Genomic DNA, 22,234 nt, shown 5'->3' on the forward strand with positions numbered 1-22,234 from the left:
TGTTGAGTTATTTTGAGGGGACAGTAAATTTACACTGTTATACAAGCTGTACACTCACTACTTTACATTGTAGCAAAGTGTCATTTCTTCAGTGTTGTCACATGAAAAGATAAAATATTTACAAAAATGTGAGGGGTGTACTCACTTATGTGAGATACTGTGTGTGTGTATATATATATATATATATGTATGTATGTATGTATATATATATATATATATATATATATATATATATATATATATATATATATGTGTGTGTGTGTGTGTGTGTGTGTGTGTGTGTGTGTGTATATATATATATATATATATACCACAATGAATTCTCTTAATTCAATAGGATATATATTCATTCAACAAAGAATTCCCTTAAATCAGTTCGATAGATATATATATATATATAGATATATATATATATATATATATATATATATATATCTATCTAACACACACACACACACGGTATTGCCAAAAGTATTGGGACGCCTGCCTTTACACACAGATGAACACTAATGGCATCCCAGTCTTAGTCTGTAGGGTTCAATATTGAGTTGGCCCACCCTTTTGCAGTTATAACAGCTTCAACTCTTCTGGGAAGGCTGTCCACAAGGTTTAGGAGTGTGTCTATGGGAATGTTTGACCATTCTTCCAGAAGAGCGTTTGTGAGGTCAGGACTCTGTGCAGGCCAGTCAAGTTCCTCCACCCCCAAACTCACTCATCCATGTCTTTATGGACCTTGCTTTGTGCACTGGTCCAAATCATTTGGTGGAGGGGGGGATTATAGTGTGGGGTTGTTTTTCAGGGGTTGGGTTTGGCCCCTTAGTTCCAGTGAAGGGAACTCTTAAAGAGGAAGTAAACCCTCCTCAGGAAGTTGTACCTATAGGTAAGCCTATATTAAGGCTTACCTATAGGTACTGTAAATATCTCCTAAACATGCACCGTTTAGGAGATATTTACCTTTAATGCAGCCAGTGACGTCACTGGCGCATGCGCTCTGAAGGAACGGCAGATCGTGCCGTTCCTTCAGAGCCCCGTGCCGTGACCGTCGGCTCCCGCGCGCGTGCGCGGGAGTGACGTCACCGCGGCTCCGGCCAATCAGATGGCCGGATGCCGCGATCCCGGAAGACGGGCGACTATACATGTCGCCCGTCATACAGGTAAGCGGACGGCACGGCGGGGGCTCGTTCTAAGGTAAGTATTTCATAATGAGCTACTATGCGATGCATACTAGCTCATTATGTGTTTCTCTTTCAGGATGTAAAGAAGAGAAAATTTTTTCTTCTCGGTTTACAACCTCTTTAATGTGTCAGCATTCCAAGACATTTTGGACAATTTCATGCTCCAAACTTTGTGGGAAGAGTTTGGGGATGGCCCCTTCCTCTTCCAACATGACTGCGCACCAGTGCACAAAGCAAGGTCCATAAAGACATGGATGAGCGAGTTTGGGGTGGAGGAACTTGACTGGCCTGCACAGAGTCCTGACCTCAACACGATAGAACACCTTTTGGATGAATTAGAGCAGAGTCGGTGAGCCAGGCCTTCTCGTCCAAAATCAGTGCCTGACCTCACAATTGTGCTTCTGGAAGAATAGTCAAACACTCCCATAGACACACTCCTAAACCTTGTGGACAGCCTTCCCAGAAGAGTTGAAGCTGTTATAGCTGCAAAGGGTGGGCCAACTTAATATTAAACCCTACAGACTAAGACTGGGATGCCAGTTAAAGTTCATGTGTGTGTAAAGGCAGGCGTCCCAATACTTCAATACTTTAACAATATGTTGTGTGTGTGTGTGCATATATATAATATATATATAATCTCCCCAAAGGATTCCCTCCATTCTAATGTATATATGTATGTATGTGCGTATATCTAACATTAGGTGTGGTTGATTTATGTTTCAATAAGGCACCTTGGGGAGCTGCAACCCTTGGACTGACTTTATATATAATGTGTGTGTTAATTCAAGGGTTCAAATTCTAGTCAATTCAAGGGTTATAGCACTCCAAGGTGATTTATTGACGTATACACATGCATGCTCTTTTATACACAGGTGTGCAGACTATACATAGAAATACCCTGCTTGCTTCCAGATTTTTGTAGGGCTGCCCAAAAATACGTTTTTTGTTGCGTTTTTTCACAGAAGTTATTCTTATTGGTCCAAATGCCTTTTCCTTCTCTCTCCTGCCAGTCATCTTAGGATCTCTGCGCTAACGTCCTGTTCTCTTTCTTCCTGCAGCATCATATAGTATAGAGGAAGCGGAGCAGCCGGAGGGACACGAAGAGGCCGATGAGGAGCATGGAGATGCCCCCCCAATCCCAGCACCCAACACATCCGCACTCGAAGAGATGGCTAATTACAGCAACAAGCGGAAGCTTCGCCATACCCGGAGGAGCCTGGAGACCGCCGTCCCCACATAAACGCCACCTCGGCACACAGCCCAGCACTGTGAATACTCACTACACAAAGACTGCGCTTTGAGCCGCGCAGAGTAGCGCACTCTCTTCTCAAGAGGCGCCGCGCTCGGTCAGAGACACTGCAAGATGAGCTTGCTGCCGGGGTTTCCCTGCTTTGGTGGAGGGAAGTGTACTGATTTTTGGCTTCTGGCGCCGGTGATGACTTGCTTTTCACTCTACCTATGGGTGGCAGTTTCAATATATCAGCACGCTGGTCCCAATCAGGATGAGCGGCCAGCGTGTTAGAAGTCACTCATAGCCAGCGGATTATTAGGAAAACGTTTAACCAGCAGTTTGTATAGACATTGGACAGTGCGGCCCTGGGGCACCCTTGCCTTTTTATTGACTGTCGTCGGGTGCTCAGATTGTCCGCAGTGACCCGGGGGCGTGCACGCGCGCGCCGCTAAAGCCTTGGCGGGGAAGTTTTTAGTATGTGCAAACCTGCTGGTCATATTACGGTGGCTGTGGTGGGATCTATCTCTCGCTTATCATTCACATGCCGGGAACTGGCTCTGTCTCATTTTAGATTTAGACTGTATTTTATAGGATGATTTTTGCTTTTCTGAACATTTTTGTGTTGATATTTTTCCTCCCCGGCACCTTTTCATCACACTACTTGTATAGATTTTAGTAGACATTTTCATGACCCATTGCCCCCTTTCACCCATGTAGTTTAGATAAGTCTTCCAATCTTCCAAGGCTTTTTTTTTTTTTATTCACTGCTAAGGGGGCACCCCTATCCCAGGCGGGAGTTAACAGGCGCTTGTTGTGCCGTGGAGTTTTAATGGAACTGGGTGAGTGAATGAGTGGTGTAAATGAGGAGAGGGTGGAAGAAGTGTGTGCTCTTAGAGCAGGTTAGGATTGGCTGAAGTGGGAGTGTGGTATATTTATGAGTGGGTGTGAATATTTATAGCGTGTGCGTGTATGCAGGAAACACATCTAATCTCACTGCCTTCTCAGAGGTCATTGGGAGGAGATTCTGTTCCCCCGAGGGACCTGCTATGTTTGAAGGGTGTGGGGGCAGGGGGGAGATCTTGCCATCCGGTTTTTGACCCCCATCCTCTAAGGCTAACCAGTGACCTCCCTGCTAGTTCTAAATCTTTTCTGAGGGTCATGTCCCTTTTTGTAAAATCATATATTTTCATATTTTGTACAAAAATTCTCTTCCTCTGCCCCATGGAGCCAACCAGGGTGGGACAAGGGGTGGGTAGGAGGGGGACTGCCCTGGGCACATCAATTTACTGCTCTATTTGATATGTCATTTTGATAATTGGATCCCCTAAGCTTTCACATAATGGAGGGGGGGGTGTAGTTTGGCTTCTTTGCCCTGGGTACTGGATGACCTTGTCCCGGCACTGGGACCAACCCCTATGAAACCTATTAAGTCACTGTTTAGAGGTTGAGCAGCTACAATGCCATTTGTATACGGTGAGGACTTCAGCTATGTAATACCATTGGTTGTAGTCCTGCACTTTGCCTCTGCCTGCCAGAGTTTTACTCCTTTGACTATATTCTCTTAGAAAAATGTATTAAAAATCAAGTGGGAGCACCTTTTAGTAGGTGTTATAAAAATTCAATATACTAAATCTGTTACAGCGCAAAACAAGCCAGTAAACTCCAGCGTGGTGAAGTCCAAGCTGGAAAGTTCATAATGACTACATAGGTTATATAACGGGTGGGCTCAGATAGCTTCAATAAGACTTAGTAGAAGACCAGATAGAAGTAATATCCGTAGCAATGCAAAGAAAAACAAGAGGGTGCTTCTAAGTGCAGGACATAAGATCAATTTAATAATCAAAGGCAAAAAAATAAACACTCACATGTAGTAGAATACAAAGCGCATGTCATAAGTTATGTTACGGTCATCCAGGGACCCCAAGCAGTGCAAAGATAATGAGCAGAAACCTCAGATAGCTTCAATAAGACTTAGTAGAAGACCAGATAGAAGTAATATCCGTAGCAATGCAAAGAAAAACAAGAGGGTGCTTCTAAGTGCAGGACATAAGATCAATTTAATAATCAAAAGCAAAAAAAAAAAAACACTCACATGTGGTAGAATGTCATAAGTTATGTTATGGTCATCCAGGGACCCCAAGCAGTGCAAAGATAAGGAGAAGAAACCGCCAATAAGAGAGGATACACAAGCTCTGGAGCTGATCTGACAGCGTGGGAAATTGGCTCATGAAATCACATGCTGGGAGGTGTGAAGGGGGCTATGTGTTTCAATGCAATAGCGTTCTTTCTCAAGCCTCAGCATTACTGCCTTGAAACACCAGTAACGCCGAGACTTAAGAAAGAGGCATTACTGCCTTGAAACGCCAGTAACGTCGAGGCTTGAGAAAGAGGCATTACTGCCTTGAAACACCAGTAACGCCCAGGCTTGAGAAAGAGGCATTACTGCCTTGAAACGCTAGTAAAGCCGAGGCTTGAGAAAGAGGCATTACTGCCTTGAAACGCCAGTAACATCGAGGCTTGAGAAAGAGACATTACTGCCTTGAAATGCCAGTAACACAGAGGCTTCAGAAAGAGACATCATTACCTTGAAACGCATAGCCATGCCTCCTTTCCACTCTCCAGCGTGTGTCGTCATTGGCCAAGTTCCCATGCGGTCAGATCAGCTCCAGACCCTGTTTATCCTCTCCTATTGGCGGTTTCTGCTCCCTATCATCTTTGCACTGCCTTGGTTTCTGGATAATGGCAACAGTGCTTTTTCTTCTACTACATTTGAGCAGTTTGTTTGCTTTTTATTAATAAATTGATCTTCCATAATGCACTTAGAAGCGCCCATGGTAGGATCTGTGTTCCTGACCCTGCCCACCTTCCACAGCCAAGAAGTGTGGGTCCCGCTGTCCACGATGGATTTTATTAATGCATTTTACAGCTTGGAGAATGCAGCAGGAGTGAGACTCTTTGGGCGAAGGAGGACTAGAGGGGGGGGGGGGGCAGTGGGAAATTCAGTGGACCTAAAATCCCTTAGAAATCCTATCCTACCAACATTTCTTCAGTCTATGTTGGTGATGAACTGGTAGCAGGCGTGGTATGCTGGAGTGTGGGGGTTTTGGTGTTTTTAGACTTCATACATACAGGTCTGTTATCAAGATGCAAAGGGAGATCTGGGAGAATAAAACACTTTTCAGTTCTGTTTACTCCCCTGGTTGATCCATAAGATGCATGCTTGCAGGACAGGGACAAGGGGTTGACAGGAGGGGTAGCTGCCCTAGGCACAGCAGAGATCAATGCAGGGTGGTACACCCATTCTGCAACATGCATTAGCAGTGGGGGTACAGTTCTGCATTCTTGCTCCTGAGCGCTGTATGGATGTGTCCTGGGACTTCATGCTTTGCATCTGTTAATACCTGTATGTGTGTAAAGATTGCCATTCCCAAAAATCTGAGGAGTGGGGCAGTTTTCCCTGTATACCGATATTCCCAAATTCCAGTGGCCTTAAATTCCACGCCTGCAACTCGCCATCATCTCCTATCCTAGAAAAATATTCCCCTGGGGAGATTCTAATGCAAACTGCAGTTCGGGGATCCGAGACTAGGGGGCGCTATTGTGTGTCTGTTACTGCCAGGGAGGGGGCATCACATCACTGCCATCGCCTCATCTTCTGTCTCATATCATGTTTTATTGAAAATGTCAGACTCTGAAAGAGATTATTTTTTAATTATGAGGGGTAAAGTAAAATGAGAGCGTGTGATATCTTTGGGTCTGTTTTTTTTTTTTTTTTTCCCGTGTTAGTAGTTTAAGTTGCTGTCTGCTTATTCTCCTGGTGGGTGCTGGCAAGGACACCAGGTGACCTGCTGGTCCCCAGGGACACAGGATCAGTGATCTGGTGACCATCGGATGTCCATCAGCCATGTCAGGGCTAAGGACACACCTACCTTGGGACCAGTAGACGGTTTGTGGCCAGAGATGTAAAATCACTCATCCCCTGACCAGCAGATTGGTCAGTAGCTGGGGACACAGGATCACTCACCCCTTAACCAGCAGATGGCCAATAGTAGAGGAAATAGAATAAGTCACCATCTGACCAGCAGGAAGTCATCTGCCGCAACAGAAAAACATTTAGTTTATGTCCAGCAGATGGTCCCTTACCATGGACACAGAATCATTAACCTTTCTGATCAACAGCAGCCAGGTCAGAGCGAGGAACATAGCATTAGCCACGTCTGGTCCAACGACCCTGAGGGAGTTATTTCTGACCATTGGACAGTCAGTGGCCAGGTACATGGAGTCACTCAGCACTGACCTGGCTGGTAGTAATCATCTGCTGGTCATAGGATAAGGACAAAGCATTAGCCAGGTCTGGTCCAACGACCCTGAGGGAGTTACTTCTGAACATTGGACAGTCAGTGGACAGATACATGGAGTCACTCATCCTATGACCAGCAGATGATTACTACCAGCCAGGTCAGTGCTAAGGACAAAAGCATTAGCCAGGTCTGGCCTATAGACCTCACACTGCCCAGTGAGCAGTCCGTTGCCAGAGACACAGGAATCATTCACCCTCTGACCAGCAGATAGTCATTAGTTAGGGACACAGGAATCATTCGACATCTGACCGGCAGCCAGGTCAGGGTCAAGGACCCAGATATACATGCCTTCTCCCCAGTAGACAGTCAGTGGCCAGGGGCACAAAATAATTTGACCTCCTATATTAGCAGATGGTTAACAATCCAGTCAGGGCCAAGGACCAGAGTTACTTGTACTGACCAGTGAAGTGTTGCAGGCCAGGGACACAGAATCATTCACTCTCTGACCAGCAGACAACCACTAGCGAAGGACACAAAATCATTCATTCTCTGACCAGTGGGCAATCCCTATTCAGGAATACAATCATTTACCCTCTGACCAGCAGATGGTCACTAGTCAGGGACATATTCACACACTGACTGGCAAATGGCCACTAGTCGGGGACATATTCACCTTCTGACCAGCAGATGGTCACTGGTCGAGGACACATTCACTCTCTGTACAGCAGAAAGTCTATCATCAGGGAATTGGGAATCATTCACCCTTGGATCAGCAGATGAGCAACAGCCAGGTCAGGGTCAAGGACCCAGATTTACTTGCATTCTGACCTGTAGACAGTTGGTGGCCAAGGGCACAGAATAATTTGACCACATAATAGCAGATGTTCAGCAATCGGGTCAGAGCAAAGGACATCACATTAGCTATCTCCGGGCCAAGGATCAGACTTACTTGCACTCTGACCAGTTCACTGTCCCAGGCCAGGGACACAGAATCATTCACTCTCTGACCAGAAGACGGCCACTAGCTAGGCACACAATTTACTCTTTGACCAGCAGATAGTTACTATTCAAGAAAACAATCATTTGTATCCTCTGACCAGCAGATGGTCACTGGTTACAGACACATTCACCCTCTTGACTACCAGATGGCCCCTTGTCAGAGTTGAATTTACCCTCTGATCAGCAGTTTGGTCAGTGTCCGGGTTCTGGCCTCCGTAGAGCCCACTCTCATCTGTACCGGACATTATTGGCCACCCTGTGATTTGACCTCCTGTTAGCAGATGGTCAGCAGCCAGATCAAGGCCAAGGATTAGACTTGCATTCTGACCACTGGACTGTTGCAGGCCAGGGACACAGAATCATTCACCCTCTGACCAAAAGACACTCACTGGTGAGTTACTTCTGCCCATTGGACAGTCAGTTGCCAGGTACATGGAGTCACTCATCCTATGACCAGCAGATGATTACTACCAGCCAGGTCAGTGCTAAGGACAAAGCATTAGCCAGGTCTGGCCTATAGAACTCACACTCTGCCCAGTGAGCAATCAGTTGCCAGAGGCACGGAATCATTCACCCTCTGGCCAGCAGTCAGGTCAGGGTCAAGGACCCAGATCTACCTGCCTTCTCCCCAGTAGGCAGTCAGTGGCCAAAGGGCACAGCCACTATCCAGAAAGTCAATCATTTACCCTCTGGCCAGCTTATGGGACTTAATCACTCCAGTAGCTAGTCACTTATCGAGGACACATTCATTGTCTGACTAGCGAGGGGCCCCAAGTCAGAGATCTATTCATCCTCTGACCAGTAGGTAGTCTCTGGTCAGGGACTTAATCACCCTTTGACCAGTAGATGGTCACTGGTCAGGGACCTTATCACCCTCTGACCAGTAGATGGTCACTAATCAAGGACACTTTTGTTGTCTGACTAGCGAGTGGCCCCTAGTCAGAGATCTATTCATCCTCTGACCAGTAGGTAGTCTCTGGTCAGGGACTTAATCACAATCTGACCTGTAGATGGTCACTGGTCAGGGACCTTATCGCCCTCTGACCAGTAGATGGTCACTAATCGAGGACACATTCATTGTCTGACTAGCGAGTGGCCCTTAGTCGGAGATCTATTCATCCTCTGACCAGTAGGTAGTCTCTGGTCAGGGACTTAATCATCCTCTGACCAGTAGATGGTCACTGTTCAGGGACCTTATCACCCTCTGACCAGTAGATGGTCACTGGTCAGGGACCTCATCACCCTCTGACCAGTAGATGGTCACTAATTGAGGATGCATTCGTTATCTGACTAGCGAGTGGCCCCTAGTCAGAGATATATTCATCCTCTGACCAGTAGATGGTCACTAGTTGAGGACACAATCACCCTCTGACCAGCAGCCAAGTCAGTGCCCAGATTCTGCCTCAGTAGAGCCCATTCTTACCTGTACCTGACATTATTGGTCATCCTGTGCCTTCCAACTGCTGTCCCCCTGCATGGCATTCTGGAACTTATAGTTCACAGAAGCAGGTGGTCTGATGGTTGACATAGCACACAGAATGCATATTAGGACACAACAGTTGCAAAAGTGGAAATGGAGAATCTGCAGATTATTCAGAGGGCCCATTAACTCCACCCCACCCCCATCACTCAGAGTCAGTGTTCATGATACATTATAAAAGCCCAAAGGTCATTGTGTCATCCTCCGTGGTGCCCAAAGGTCATTGTGTCATCCTCTGTGGTGCCCAAATATCATTGTGTCATCCTCCATGGTGCCCAAAGGTCATTGTGTCATCCTCCATGGTGCCCTAATATCATTGTGTCATCCTCCGTGGTGCCCTAATGTCATTGTGTCATCCTCCGTGGTGCCCAAAGGTCATTGTGTCATCCTCCGTGGTGCCCAAAGGTCATTGTGTCATCCTCCGTGGTGCCCAAAGGTCATTGTGTCATCCTCTATGGTGCCCAAATGTCGTGTCATCCTCCGCGGTGCCCAAATGTAATTGGGTAATCCTCCGCGGTGCCCAAATGTAATTGGGTAATCCTCTGCGGTGCCCAAATATCATTGGGTAATCCTCCGTGGTGTTCCATCCATGTCATCTCTATGAATCGCTTCCTATATCAGCCCCTCTGAACATTGACTTAAAGGGAAACTTTACTTGTCCTCCTTTTACATGAATATGCGGTCAGAGTATCAGAACTGATTTCATCATTATGGATTTCATGTTTGAAAAGATTCATATCCTGCAATGTTAATTCTACATGGGAGCGGCTGTATGTGCCCATTACATAGGCAGCCTCTGCTTCCTGCTCTATTAGGCTGCTTCCATTCATCCCCGGTGGTAGCTGCTTAGACTAATACACAAGCAAACCACTAGGGGGAGCCCCTAGCATTCTGGATATGGAATACATTCATGAAAATACATGTAAAACAGCAAACTTGCAAAAAAATAAAAGTGCGAATCACAGAACGACTTCTGCCAAACCTGAAAATACCCGGACACTTCTTGCCATGTAAGAACGGCCTGTTATCCGTAGCTACCAATCAGAGCGTAGCATTCATTTACCAACTGTAGTCTTTCTTGCATTTGTATCTGATTGGTCTTGCATTTGTATCTGATTGGTGGTTGGGAGTAGCATCCTCAGCACTGGCTCGGAGGAAACATGACATGACAGGTTCCCTTTAAGACACTTTCCAGAATGAAACAATTTCAATACTAAACAAGAAAAAAAAATCTCAATTCACAAAGCTTTAAATCTGAAGTTTTTAATCTGGTTTTGTTTTTTCCTTCTCTTGGTCCCACCCCCTTCATCAACATGCCAATGACATAAAAAAAATAAATTTTCATTACATATCTTCATTTTAGACCCAGTGACATCATCGCTGGGTCTCAGTGCTTTTCTATGCAATGCAGGCAGATCATGTCTGGTGGGAGGGACCAGCGGGGGTGGATTGTACATAGCTTCCTGAACACATCACAGCACCCGGCCTCAGTACTCTTCTGAAGAGCCCTCAGTTCACTCTTGGGAGGAGTTATGCAAATATCAAAATGCATTGAGGGGTGGGTGTCTGGAGAAGTGGGCGTTCCTTGGCAGGCTGTATTTGCATAAATAACGCCCACATGGGGGATGCTGAGCCTCCATGAGTGAAATAATTGAAATCCAATGAAAGGAGCAGGCTAGGGACAGTCAGATTGTCACTTAAAGGAATTGTCCTGTTTTCTGTGTCAGAGCTCCGCCCCCTGGCATCAGTTGGCGTTCCTTGGCAGGCTGTATTTGCATAAATAACGCCCACATGGGCATGCTTGAGCCTCCAAGAGTGAAATAATTGAAATCCAAAGAAAGGAGCAGGCCAGGCTAGGGACAAGCCAGACTGTCACTTAAAGGAATCGTCCTGTTTTCTGTGTCAGAGCTCCGCTCCCCTGGCATCATTCTAAATCTGTCCAGCATGCTGTATGGCTGTGTGTGTGTGGTGGGTGTTGCTCAGGGTCAGTGCAGTGCCCGCTGTGGCGGTGGGGTATATATAGTTGGCATACATCAATAATTCCAGTTGGGTAGAGCTCATATACATGCAGTTCTAAAGGCCGCCATCAATCCATATCATCAATGTTTTTCCAGGCAGCCAATCCACTTCCATCTGTCCACCATTGCTGAAGGATGAGACGACATTTTTCTGAGACTGAAATCTTTGGACTCCCAAAACCCGCCTTGCCTGAAATATGACACTGTTAAAGCTCCGATCTGTGAAAAGGAATTGCTCCGCGCTGGAAATGTGCAGATACGTTGTTGCTCAGCCTGATATCGACGTTGCAGCTGGTGGAGGGTTGCAGGTGCTGATCTATTGGAGTTTAGTTTTTAAATAATAGGGATTAGTAAGGTGAGTGGGCGGGTCCTCGCCATGAAGAGTTTGGACTGTTCCATTGTGCCACTGAAGAGGGGATGCCACGTTGCCCCCAGCTCCTGTGTGGTGCCTTATTGTTGCCATGGACCGGGTTATGAGGAGGGGGGGTGGGGGGGGATCTTTTATGAACGATGTTCGCCCCCTCCTCATCCAGGGGGGGGTTTTCTATGGAATATTTCCAGTTCATTGCCCCCCCCTCATAAAGGGCGAGGACCTAATTTTTTGGGGGGGCCCCATCTTCATCTCCCCTTGAGCACTAAATGGGGGGGACCACGCTGAGCCCCTGGAGGCTGTAACTAGTGATATTTGTACAACCAAAGAACTTTATTTTGTGGCTCACAAACAATAAAGTTTACTTTACATTATGGCTGTGAGTCTGTGGTCCTGCGAGTGAGCGGAGCCTGTGTACACCAAGGATCTCCGAAAAACGGTATGGTAAAGACCACCTTCTTCGAGTGGATGGTATGTCAGGTGGACAGATACTGGCACTGTGGGGGGGGGGGTCTCAATGGTATGTCAGGTGGACAGATACTGGCACTGTGGGGGGGGTCTCAATGGTATGTCAGGTGGACAGATACTGGCACTGTGGGGGGGGGGGGTCTCAATGGTATGTCAGGTGGACAGATACCGGCACTGTGGGGGGTCTCAATGGTATAGCAGGTGGACAGATACTGGCACTGTGGGGGGTCTCAATGGTATGTCAGGTGGACAGATACTGGCACTGTGGGGGGGGTCTCAATGGTATGTCAGGTGGACAGATACTGGCACTGTGGGGGGGGGGGGGGTCTCAATGGTATGTCAGGTGGACAGATACTGGCACTGTGGGGGGGGGGCTCTCAATGGTATAGCAGGTGGACAGATACTGGCACTGTGGGGGGTCTCAATGGTATGTCAGGTGGACAGATACTGGCACTGTGGGGGGGGGGGGGTCTCAATGGTATGTCAGGTGGACAGATACTGGCACTGTGGGGGGTCTCAATGGTATGTCAGGTGGACAGATACTGGCACTGTGGGGGGGGGGGCCTCAGTAGTATGTCAGGTGGAGAGATACTGGCACTGTGGGGGGGGGGGGTCTCAATGGTATGTCAGGTGGACAGATACTGGCACTGGGGGGGGGGTCTCAATGGTATGTCAGGTGGACAGATACCGGCACTGTGGGGGGGGTCTCAATGGTGTGTCAGGTTGACAGATACTGGTACTGTGGGGGGGGTCTCAATGGTATGTCAGGTGGACAGATACTGGCACTGTGGGGGGTCTCAATGGTATGTCAGGTGGACAGATGCTGGCACTGTGGGGGGGGTCTCAATGGTATGTCAGGTGGACAGATGCTGGCACTGTGGGGGGGGGTCTCAATGGTATGTCAGGTGGACAGATACTGGCACTGTGGGGGGGGGGGGGTCTCAATGGTATGTCAGGTGGACAGATACCGGAACTGTGGGGGGGTCTCAATGGTATGTCAGGTGGACAGATACTGGCACTGTGGGGGGGTCTCAATGGTATGTCAGGTGGACAGATACCGCACTGTGGGGGGGGGGGGGTCTCAATGGTATGTCAGTTGGACAGATACTGGCACTGTGGGGGGGGGGTCTAAATGGTATGTCAGGTGGAAAGATACTGGCACTGTGGGGGGGGGATCTCAATGGTATGTCAGGTGGACAGATACTGGCACTGTGGGGGGGGGGGTCTCAATGGTATATCAGTTGGACAGATACTGGCACTGTGGGGGGGGGGGGGTCTCAATGGTATGTCAGGTGGACAGATACTGGCACTGTGGGGGGGGGGGGTCTCAATGGTATGTCAGGTGGACAGATACTGGCACTGTGGGGGGTTCTCAATGGTATGTCAGGTGGACAGATACTGGCACTGTGGGGGGGGGGGGGATCTCAATGGTATGTCAGGTGGACAGATACTGGCACTGTGGGGGGGGGATCTCAATGGTATGTCAGGTGGACAGGTACTGGCACTATGGGGGGGGGGGTCTCAAAGGTATGTCAGGTGGACAGATACTGGCACTGTGGGGGGGGGGTCTCAATGGTATGTCAGGTGGACAGATACTGGCACTGTGGGGGGGGGGGGGTCTCAATGGTATGTCAGGTGGACAGATACTGGCACTGTGGGGGGGGGATCTCAATGGTATGTCAGGTGGACAGATACTGGCACTGTGGGGGGGGATCTCAATGGTATGTCAGGTGGACAGATACTGGCACTGTGGGGGGGGGGGTCTCAATGGTATGTCAGGTGGACAGATACTGGCACTGTGGGGGGGGGGATCTCAATGGTATGTCAGGTGGACAGATACTGGCACTGTGGGGGGGGGGATCTCAATGGCATGTCAGGTGGACAGATACTGGCACTGTGGGGGGATCTCAATGGTATGGCTGGTGGACAGATAACTGGCAGTGTGGGGGGGGGTTATCTCTGGATTCTTCCTGTGTGTTCTAAAGGTGAAGGGTGACCACAAGTTACACTAAGCAACTAAAAATATGTAAATATGATCCCTAAAATCTCAGTTTTAAAGGATAACTCCACTTTTGTTGGAAAAAAAAACATTCCCCTCTGGATGATCTCTGTACATTGCAGGGATTATAGGAAACTTTGTTGCAGATTCCTACCTTTTGTTATTCTGAAGAAATCATTGTTTGTGCCTCTGTGCTGAGTGGGTCTAATGGGAGTGGTTTCATAATTATCTATCAGCTGTGGCAGCTGCAGGGCTATGAGGACATCTGCTGGGCCTGCATCCCTTTAGACATGTTCCTATTGGGAATATCTCACCAAAAATTACATTCTTGCTGCAGGGGATGCCAGAAATCTGACTTGTATATTAGGCAGACTTCTGGGAAAATTGGTGAGCCAATCACACAAGCAGGAAATGATGTTTCTGGGGGTGTGGTCAGTATACATTCTGTGTACAGAACAGCTCCAGGCGCTCATATTCAGAAAATTACAACAGCTGCAGATTGAAAAGGAAAGGTCATTTTTAATAACATTCAATTACAATATGATTTGTGTTGCAATTGTATACGCTATATTATTTTTCTTTTTTGCTATTCTTTTTTTTTTTTTTTTCCCGCATGAAAGTGGAGTTACCCTTTAACTGCTTACTGACTTGCTCACAGTAGATGCACTGCGAGCGGCACAGTCAAGCTCTGCGACGTACTCATACGTCACAGTGAACCTCTTTGGCGCGAATATGCATACCTCCTGCTGACCCGTGCTTTGTTTAATCACAGCAGGGGGCACACGCATTCGTGCCACCAAACCAGGAGGTGCACCGTGACGTATGAGTACACCGCAGGGCTTGACTGTTTGGAAGCAGAATTCCCCCAAATGTTTTGGCTGAAACCTGCTGATTGGCTATACCTAATCACAGCAACAAACACACAGAACTCTGTGTACAAAGAACTGCAATCTGACTTTTTTTTTTTCTCCCTGAAAAGCAGGGAGAAAAAACAGCCAGATCAGAAAGTAGTAGCACACAGTTAACCCCTTCCCAGCAGTGTCATTAGTACAGTGTATAGGCTATAAATACTCAACAGGAAAAGAAGCCTGAACAATATCTTTTAAATACGATATAATTCACAATATATAGCAAGTGCTGCGCTATTCCTTTAAAATCAACTTAAATACTATGCATCAAAGCAAATCATCAAAAACAACCGCAATATGCTTTTAATGTGAAAACAAAACAAAACAAGTGCATATATTACACCGTCCCTTCAAATGCATATAAAACAATCAATTTATATCATATAAACATGTTCATAGTAATACCTAACCAAATCATTTGTAGAAAATGCAAATTAAATTATGCAAAAATACTCATACCCACTATAAAAAAAAAAAAAAAATATATATATATATATATATATATATATATATATCATATAAGCACATTCGTAACAATATCCAAATCATGTGTCCTATATAAAAAATGAAAATCAATTGATAAAGTCCATCCAAATGTCCCAAGGGAACAAGTGCGATCCAAAGAAATCTTCAAATATCTCAGTGATATTCTAACCACTTCGATGTTAAAAATAAACTCATGCTGGAAGATACTGACCCCCCAGCAACTGAGCGGTCATACAGCACTTAGAAATTGGGGAAATCCCACAGGGATAGCATGATATCTTCTGGTTTCACATTATAACAACCGCTCTCATAAGATAGCCATAGAAAAGAGGAAGGGAAGTGCTCCCGGTAATGTAAATCAGTACGTGTTTCTCTATTAAAAGTAAGGTAAAGCGCTCACATAATAGAGGATAAAAACACACCAAACTGTTCAAAGAAGTCCCTGTCTCCCGACAGTGAATGTGGTGATGTCTGTGTGTTCTACGCGTTTCGTCAGAAGTGCTGTTGTAAGAAGCCCTTATCTGAAAAGAAAAAACATTTTCAGGGACAGTCTCTGGTAATCTTGACATCCAACCACGGACACAAGGGAGGAAATCTGAGATCAGCCATGGCTTAATAGATCAGTAAATAGGATGGGTAAATTTAATCTCCTGAAAAATGCCAAAATTATATTAATCACCATTACAGTAAACATGCTGCAGATAAGGGGGTGTGCTGCTGAAAAGTGGTTAAACCAGGTTACAGCTGATAAAATTGCTGTAGTTTATCCCTGATAGTCCAATCAGAGAACACTTTGCATTCTTTAAGAATATGAATGATGCCTATACTGAGCGGCTGACCTGTGTTCACATTGTAGCAGGGCAGCTGCTCAGCACAGGACCGAGAAGTTAGTGGAGATGACTGGAGTAGCGATGTCTATACAGTCATTTCCAGTTTCCACAGGGATCCCGTAATGATCAGTCATAATTTTATGACTACCTATATATTGATTAGGTCCCCCTTTTGCAACAAAACAACCCTGACCCCTCAAGGTATGGACTACACTAGACCTCTGAAGATATGCCGTGGTATCTAAACACCAAGCCAGCAGTAGCAGATCCTTTAAGTTCTGTAAGTTATGAGGTGGGGTCTCCATGTAGTGGACTTGTTTCTACAGCTCATCCTACAGATGAATAGAACCCCGTCAGTGGGAAGAATAGTGCCCCGTCATTGGTGTCAGTGGGAGGAATAGTGCCCCATCATTGGTGTCAGTGGGAGGAATGGTGCGCCATCATTGGTGTCAGTGGGAGGAATGGTGCCCCATCATTGGTATCAGTGGGAGGAATGGTGCCCCATCCTCAGTAGCAGATCCTTTAAGTCCTGTAAGTTGCAAGGTGGGGTCTCCATGGAGTGGATTTGTTTTTCCACCACATCCCATAGATGCTCCATTAATTGAGTTTTGAAGAATTTTGGTGGCAAGTTAACACCCTGAACTCGTCGTTGTGTTCCTCAAACCATTCTTGAACCATTTTTGCAGTGTGGCAGGACGCATTGTCCTGCTGAAAGAGTCCACTGCCATCTGGGAATACTGTTTCCAAGAAGGGGTATACTTGGGCAGTCTAAAATGTTTAGGTTATACTGTACATTCATATGAAATATGGTGAATTAGTAAAATACCACAAAATGGCCATTTATATCGTGCTGATAATTTTAGGAATTAAATATTTTTTATGGTCTTCAGCTCCATCTAGTGGTCATAATTAGGGATGATGGAACGGTTCGGGTCGACCATCGGTTCGACCCAAACATTGACTGTTCGAAATTCGGCCGAATTTCAAACTTTTTGCTGAAAAAGTTCGGAATTCGGCAACCAGAACCGACCAAAATGCAATGGGACAGGAAATGGCCTTTAAAAGCCCGTGATTGGACCAGAACCATCAGTAAAAGCCAATTGAGGGGGCAGGAGAATGCTAGGAATGTGATTGGAGTGACTAGGGGGTCCAGAGGCCAATCAGTAGTGAATACGCCCCCCAGTATATAAGATAGCCCCGCCAAATCTCTAGCACTTTAATACAGGGCTGTGGAAGAGAGTGGAAGCAGTTCTGTTATTCCTGCTTCAAAGTGTCATTTAGCAATTATTAGTGTGAGGAAAGGGATATCTAGTGTAGTTAGGGTACTATTTTCCACTATAGTTAGATTTAATAATCTAGTTTCTGTAGGGAAAGTGTTAAGTGTCAGGGGACCGTAGTGTATTGTAGGGTTAACTGGCTGTGACTGCTATGGCAGGGTGACCAAACCCTTCCATTTCAGGGTGACCGCCATAGAAAAAAGATCTTTTCTATTAGAATTGCATTACAGCAGGATCGTGGCTTCGCTCCTTTCACACCTGGCCATTTTGTTGCAGGCGTTTTATTAGGCTGTTTTTGTGGACGTGTTTGGAGGCAGGCATGACATCTGAACTTCTGTGTAGGGGCATATATACACATACACATATATAGGTGTGAAAGTAGCAGAACCCTATGGCTGCGCTAATGAAATTAACAGCCATAGGACTTTGCTCCTATATGTGTGTATGTGTATAAATACATATAAGTGTGTGTGTATATATACCCCTATACACAAGTTCAGATGTTATGCCTGCCTCCAAAGACGCCCAAAAAAAATGCGTGTAACAACACACCTGGGTGTTTTTGTAGCAGGCGTTTTTTTGGGCGTCTTTGGAGGCAGGCATAACATCTGAACTTGTGTATAGGGGTATATATACACACACACTTTTATATGTATTTATACACATACACACATATAGGTGTGAAAGGAGCGAAGTCCTATGGCTGTTAATAATTTCATTAGCGCCGGCCATAGGGTTCTGCTACTTTCACACCTATATATTTGTATGTGTATATATACATACATGTGTGTGTATATATATACCCCTACACAGAAGTTCAGATGTCATGCCTGTCTCCAAACACGTCCACAAAAAAGCCCTATAAACGCCTGCAACAAAAAGCCGGGTGTGAAAATAGCGAAGCCACTATCCTGTTCTACTACAATTCTAATACAAACAAACTTTTTTTTCTGTTTCTGGACATGCTACAGAGCTGAAACTTCACAGGTACACTTTTTAGACCCCCCCCCCCCCCCCAGACACTAAATCCAAAGAAATCTCATTTTTTTTCTTTTCAATAATTGTCTCTCTATCAAAAATGACAATTTTTAAGAACTTTTTTTTGTGTGATTAATAGTCCCTGGGGCATGACCCAGAACCCTAGGCACTTTTTAGGGGCATTTATTGGGTTTTAGGGCTTCAAAATTGTGTTTTTTGATTACCGAACTTCGGGTCCCATTGATTTCAATGGGGTTCTGAAATCCGGGCCGAACTTTCGGGAAGTTTGGGTGTTCTGTTCGAACCGAACTTTTCAAAAGATGTCATTGCTACCTTAGAAAATATTGGGATATCTTCCTGATACTCATAGGAACTGATGAAGTGGTTTGTAGAAGCTGTGAAACTTCTTTAACATTACAGACCAAGTCCAGTTGAAGACTTCAAACTCTATAAAGGATGAGGATAGTCATCCTTCAAAGTGGAAGTCCAGTCAAAGCCTAAGCTTAGACCTGTTCCCACCCCCATTCTAAGCTCTGTGCTAACTACCCTGTAGATCAGGCGGTCTCCAAACTTTCTAAACAAAGTTTACTGTTTTTCAGATTTTGGGGAGGCTGGTCTATCAATGTGAGGGAAACATGCCCTGGGGTCAATAGGAGTAAACAATGCCCCATCCTTGGTGTCAGTGGGAGGGATAGTGCCCCATCATTGGTGTCAGTGGGAGGGATAGTGCTCTATCATTGGTGTCTGTGGAAGGAATAGTGCCCCATCAGTGGCAGGAATAGCGCCCCATCGTTGGTGTCTGTGGCAGGAATAGTGCCCCATGATTGGTGTCAGTGGAAGGAATAGTGCCCCATCCTTGGTGTCAGTGGAAGGAATTGTGCCCTCAACCTTTGTGTCAGTGGGAGGAATAGTGCCCCATCATTGGTGTTAGTGGGAGGGATAGTGTCCCATCATTGGTGTCAGTGGGAGGAATAGTGCTCCATCATTGGTGTCAGTGGGAGGAATAGTGCTCCATCATTGGTGTCAGTGGAAGGAATAGTGCCCCATCATTGGTATCAGTGGGAGAAATTGTGCCCCATCCTTGTATCAGTGGGATGAGTAGTGCCCTATCATTGGTGTCGGTAGAACAAATATTGCTCCATTGTTGGTATAAGGGGAAGGAATAATACCCCAACATTGGTGTCACTGGTAGTAATAGTGCCCCAAGGACAAAGGGCTGCAGTTTGGAGACCACTGCTGTGCTGTAGAGGAAATATGTCTATAATTACCTAATCTAAGGGCACTCTGGAAAACAAATGCCTATAGTAAGTCTATAGGTGATGTCACCGCCCCTAGGCACTGCAGCCATTGTCAGTGATCTCTCTTCTCCCCTGAAGCCAGCTACTGGGGAGATCACATGACCGGAACAGAGCGCCCTCAGCATAGGTAAGTATACACACCTTTCCTTTAATTTAAGGTTACTCTGTTTCCGGTCACGCAATCTTTCTAGCGGCCGGCTTCAGGGGAGAGGAGAGAGCACTAACTCTGCAGAACCCGGGTGGTGATGTTACCTACTGACTTACAATGGGGCATCTGTTGTCAGCTGTCCCTCCTCTACACTGAAGTCAGTGCTTGGAGCTGATCACATGGCTGGACCAGTGTGCCCTTAGCTTAGGTACATAAAGACCTCTTTCCTTTACAGAGTAGTTAGTATAGGGCTTAAACTAGAATCGGAGCAGGTTCAAACCTAGTTAGGTTTTGATTGGACTTCGACTTTAACTGTCCTCTGTCCTAATAATCTTGCTGATATTTTTAGTGTAGCACTCTCAAGCGTGTGCTAGATGTAAATAGGTTTGGTAGTGTAGGAAAATTAGTTTGGCTGAGAGCCAGGCCTAGGTTGAATCTGGGTCAGGGCTGAGTGACTCAGGGAGGATTAATGATTTAGCAAGCAACACCTCTGATAACTCCCCCTGCTTTCTGGAACTGTGGAGAAGCTTCCAGAAGGGTGGAGTCTAGGAGTAGCTTCTTGGCATATTCATGAGGTCCTTGACCAATCCCCAGTAAAGGGACTGGAAGGGGGCCTGTTTACCTCATAAATGTGCAGGGGTCATGCCAGCAGGGGCAGTTGAGTGGAAGAAAGAGAGGCTGTTGGTGGCCCTTAGAGGGTTCCCCCTAGTCTGGGGGGGGGGGGGGGGGCTTGGGTACTGTAGTGACCCTCTACAACCCATAGATGAAAACCTTCCTGAAGGCACAGGAGCAAGGAGAGGACAGAAGGAGAGAGTCAGCACATCCAGGAGTCTCCAGAGGGGTCAGCCGGGTGGGCTAGTGAGCGTGCAGCCAGGGAGGACTGTGGAGAAGTAGTCAGGAGGGCTAATGAAAGGGGCAGCTGCAGCCAGGGGGTTGATAGTGCCTGAAGAGGTGGTGCTGGGATCAGTAGCCACAAGGATGTAAGCTGGGCACTAGGCTTTGCTACACAACCAAAGAGGCCGGGGTTCCTGCCTGTAAAGGGCTTTTGCTTTGAGCTGGCTGAGTGCCTTGTCAGATCCACTAAAAGTGTCCCAACATTCTCTCTTTGCAAGCAAGTGAGTGCTGGAGGAAGTATTGGAGTGTACATAGAGACTGTATTTAGCAGGGATCTTCAAACTATGGCCCTCCAGTTGTTCAGGAACTACAATTCCTGAGTCATGTCTCTGAATGTCAGAGTTTTACAATGCCTCATGGGATGTGGAGTTCTGCACCAGCTGGAGGGCCATAGTTTGAGGATCCGTGGTATATAGGGAGAGTTGTCCCTGAAGAGTTTTCTGGGACATCCCATAATTTCCCTATCCCCATCCAAGTTCTAATCCCTCAATAAAACAAACAAAAAAGAAGCTGGACTGTTTTCTGACTCTGAGTGCCTGTGGAAATTCTGTGTGCCTGGCTGTGAAGGGAGGGATATCCCGTTTCTCCAGAAAAAACAAGCATGTACTGAGCGCTAGAGGCACAAAGAACAGAGGGATGGATGAAGGAACCAGGGCAGACCTGGGCAGCTGTCTAAAAGCACCTGGAGTGGTGCAAAATATAGTCATGAGCAAACAAAGAGACTGCACTCGGTGCCCGCAATGGTCACTGTAGTGGGAGCCAATTAGCATAAGAAACTGTTGACATTTCATCTTCCCAAGACTTTTATTTCAAATTGATAAGCATAGATAAAGTTAAAATGTAGAGAAACGTTAGGACGTTGTGGAAGCCCCAAGCATCAAGAAGAAGGTCATCCAATACTGCAGATGGGCTAAGAAGGGGATGCCAATGGAAGCCCTGATAGAAGCAGTGTGTCGGCTCGATCAGCCTGACGTACCGCATCGCGTTCAGATGACATCACACATAGGCGGCAGGCGGAAACTGGAAGACCCAGCGGAAGCCTCGGGAGAACCAGAGTGGACCGCACGCTTGATAGGTTGCCATGACGATGCGTTTTACGTGCATGTGCTTTCTCAAGTCACGGGAATAAGGCAACTAACCTATTTAAACCATTATAGATGGGCGGGAAATGGACAGAGCTATGTAAATCTGGATGACTCTTGATTCCTCAATGTTCACAGGCTGGGCAGCCATCCGAAATTTTGGGGCCCTTACACAGTGTTAGGCCTGGGCCCCCCCCCCTCCCCCGGGCCTGACCACCAACATTCCCCAGGGCCCGCCTACCATGTCGTCATCCTCCTGCATCCCATGTCCTCCACCAGTCCCATCTCCTCC

The 22,234-nt window shown here is 46.5% G+C and overlaps 1 protein-coding gene and 1 long non-coding RNA gene across 15 annotated transcripts in view; both read left to right on the plus strand.

Annotated features, from left to right (window-relative positions):
• SCRIB (scribble planar cell polarity protein) overlaps nt 1–3,452 on the plus strand; it is a 295,493-nt gene extending 292,041 nt beyond the window's left edge. For 12 of the 14 annotated variants that reach the window (XM_082257570.1, XM_082257580.1, XM_082257581.1 and 9 more), the window contains one exon: nt 2,234–3,452. In XM_082257570.1, coding sequence (XP_082113696.1) covers nt 2,234–2,415 — 182 coding nt within the window. In that variant the 3' untranslated portion in view covers nt 2,416–3,452. The remainder of the gene's footprint in view (nt 1–2,233) is intronic. The other 2 variants (XM_082257583.1, XM_082257571.1) reach the window with 1 other exon arrangement.
• Nucleotides 3,453–8,542: 5,090 nt separating this feature from the next.
• On the plus strand, nt 8,543–9,041 carry LOC309556396. The gene is made up of 3 exons (XR_014225319.1): nt 8,543–8,675; nt 8,758–8,839; nt 8,963–9,041. It is a non-coding gene; the product is annotated as an uncharacterized lncRNA (long non-coding RNA).
• The last annotated feature ends 13,193 nt before the right edge of the window (nt 9,042–22,234 follow it).

Source organism: Pelophylax lessonae, assembly GCF_965119305.1.
Source record: "Pelophylax lessonae genome assembly, chromosome: 5".
Taxonomy (NCBI): domain Eukaryota; kingdom Metazoa; phylum Chordata; class Amphibia; order Anura; family Ranidae; genus Pelophylax; species Pelophylax lessonae.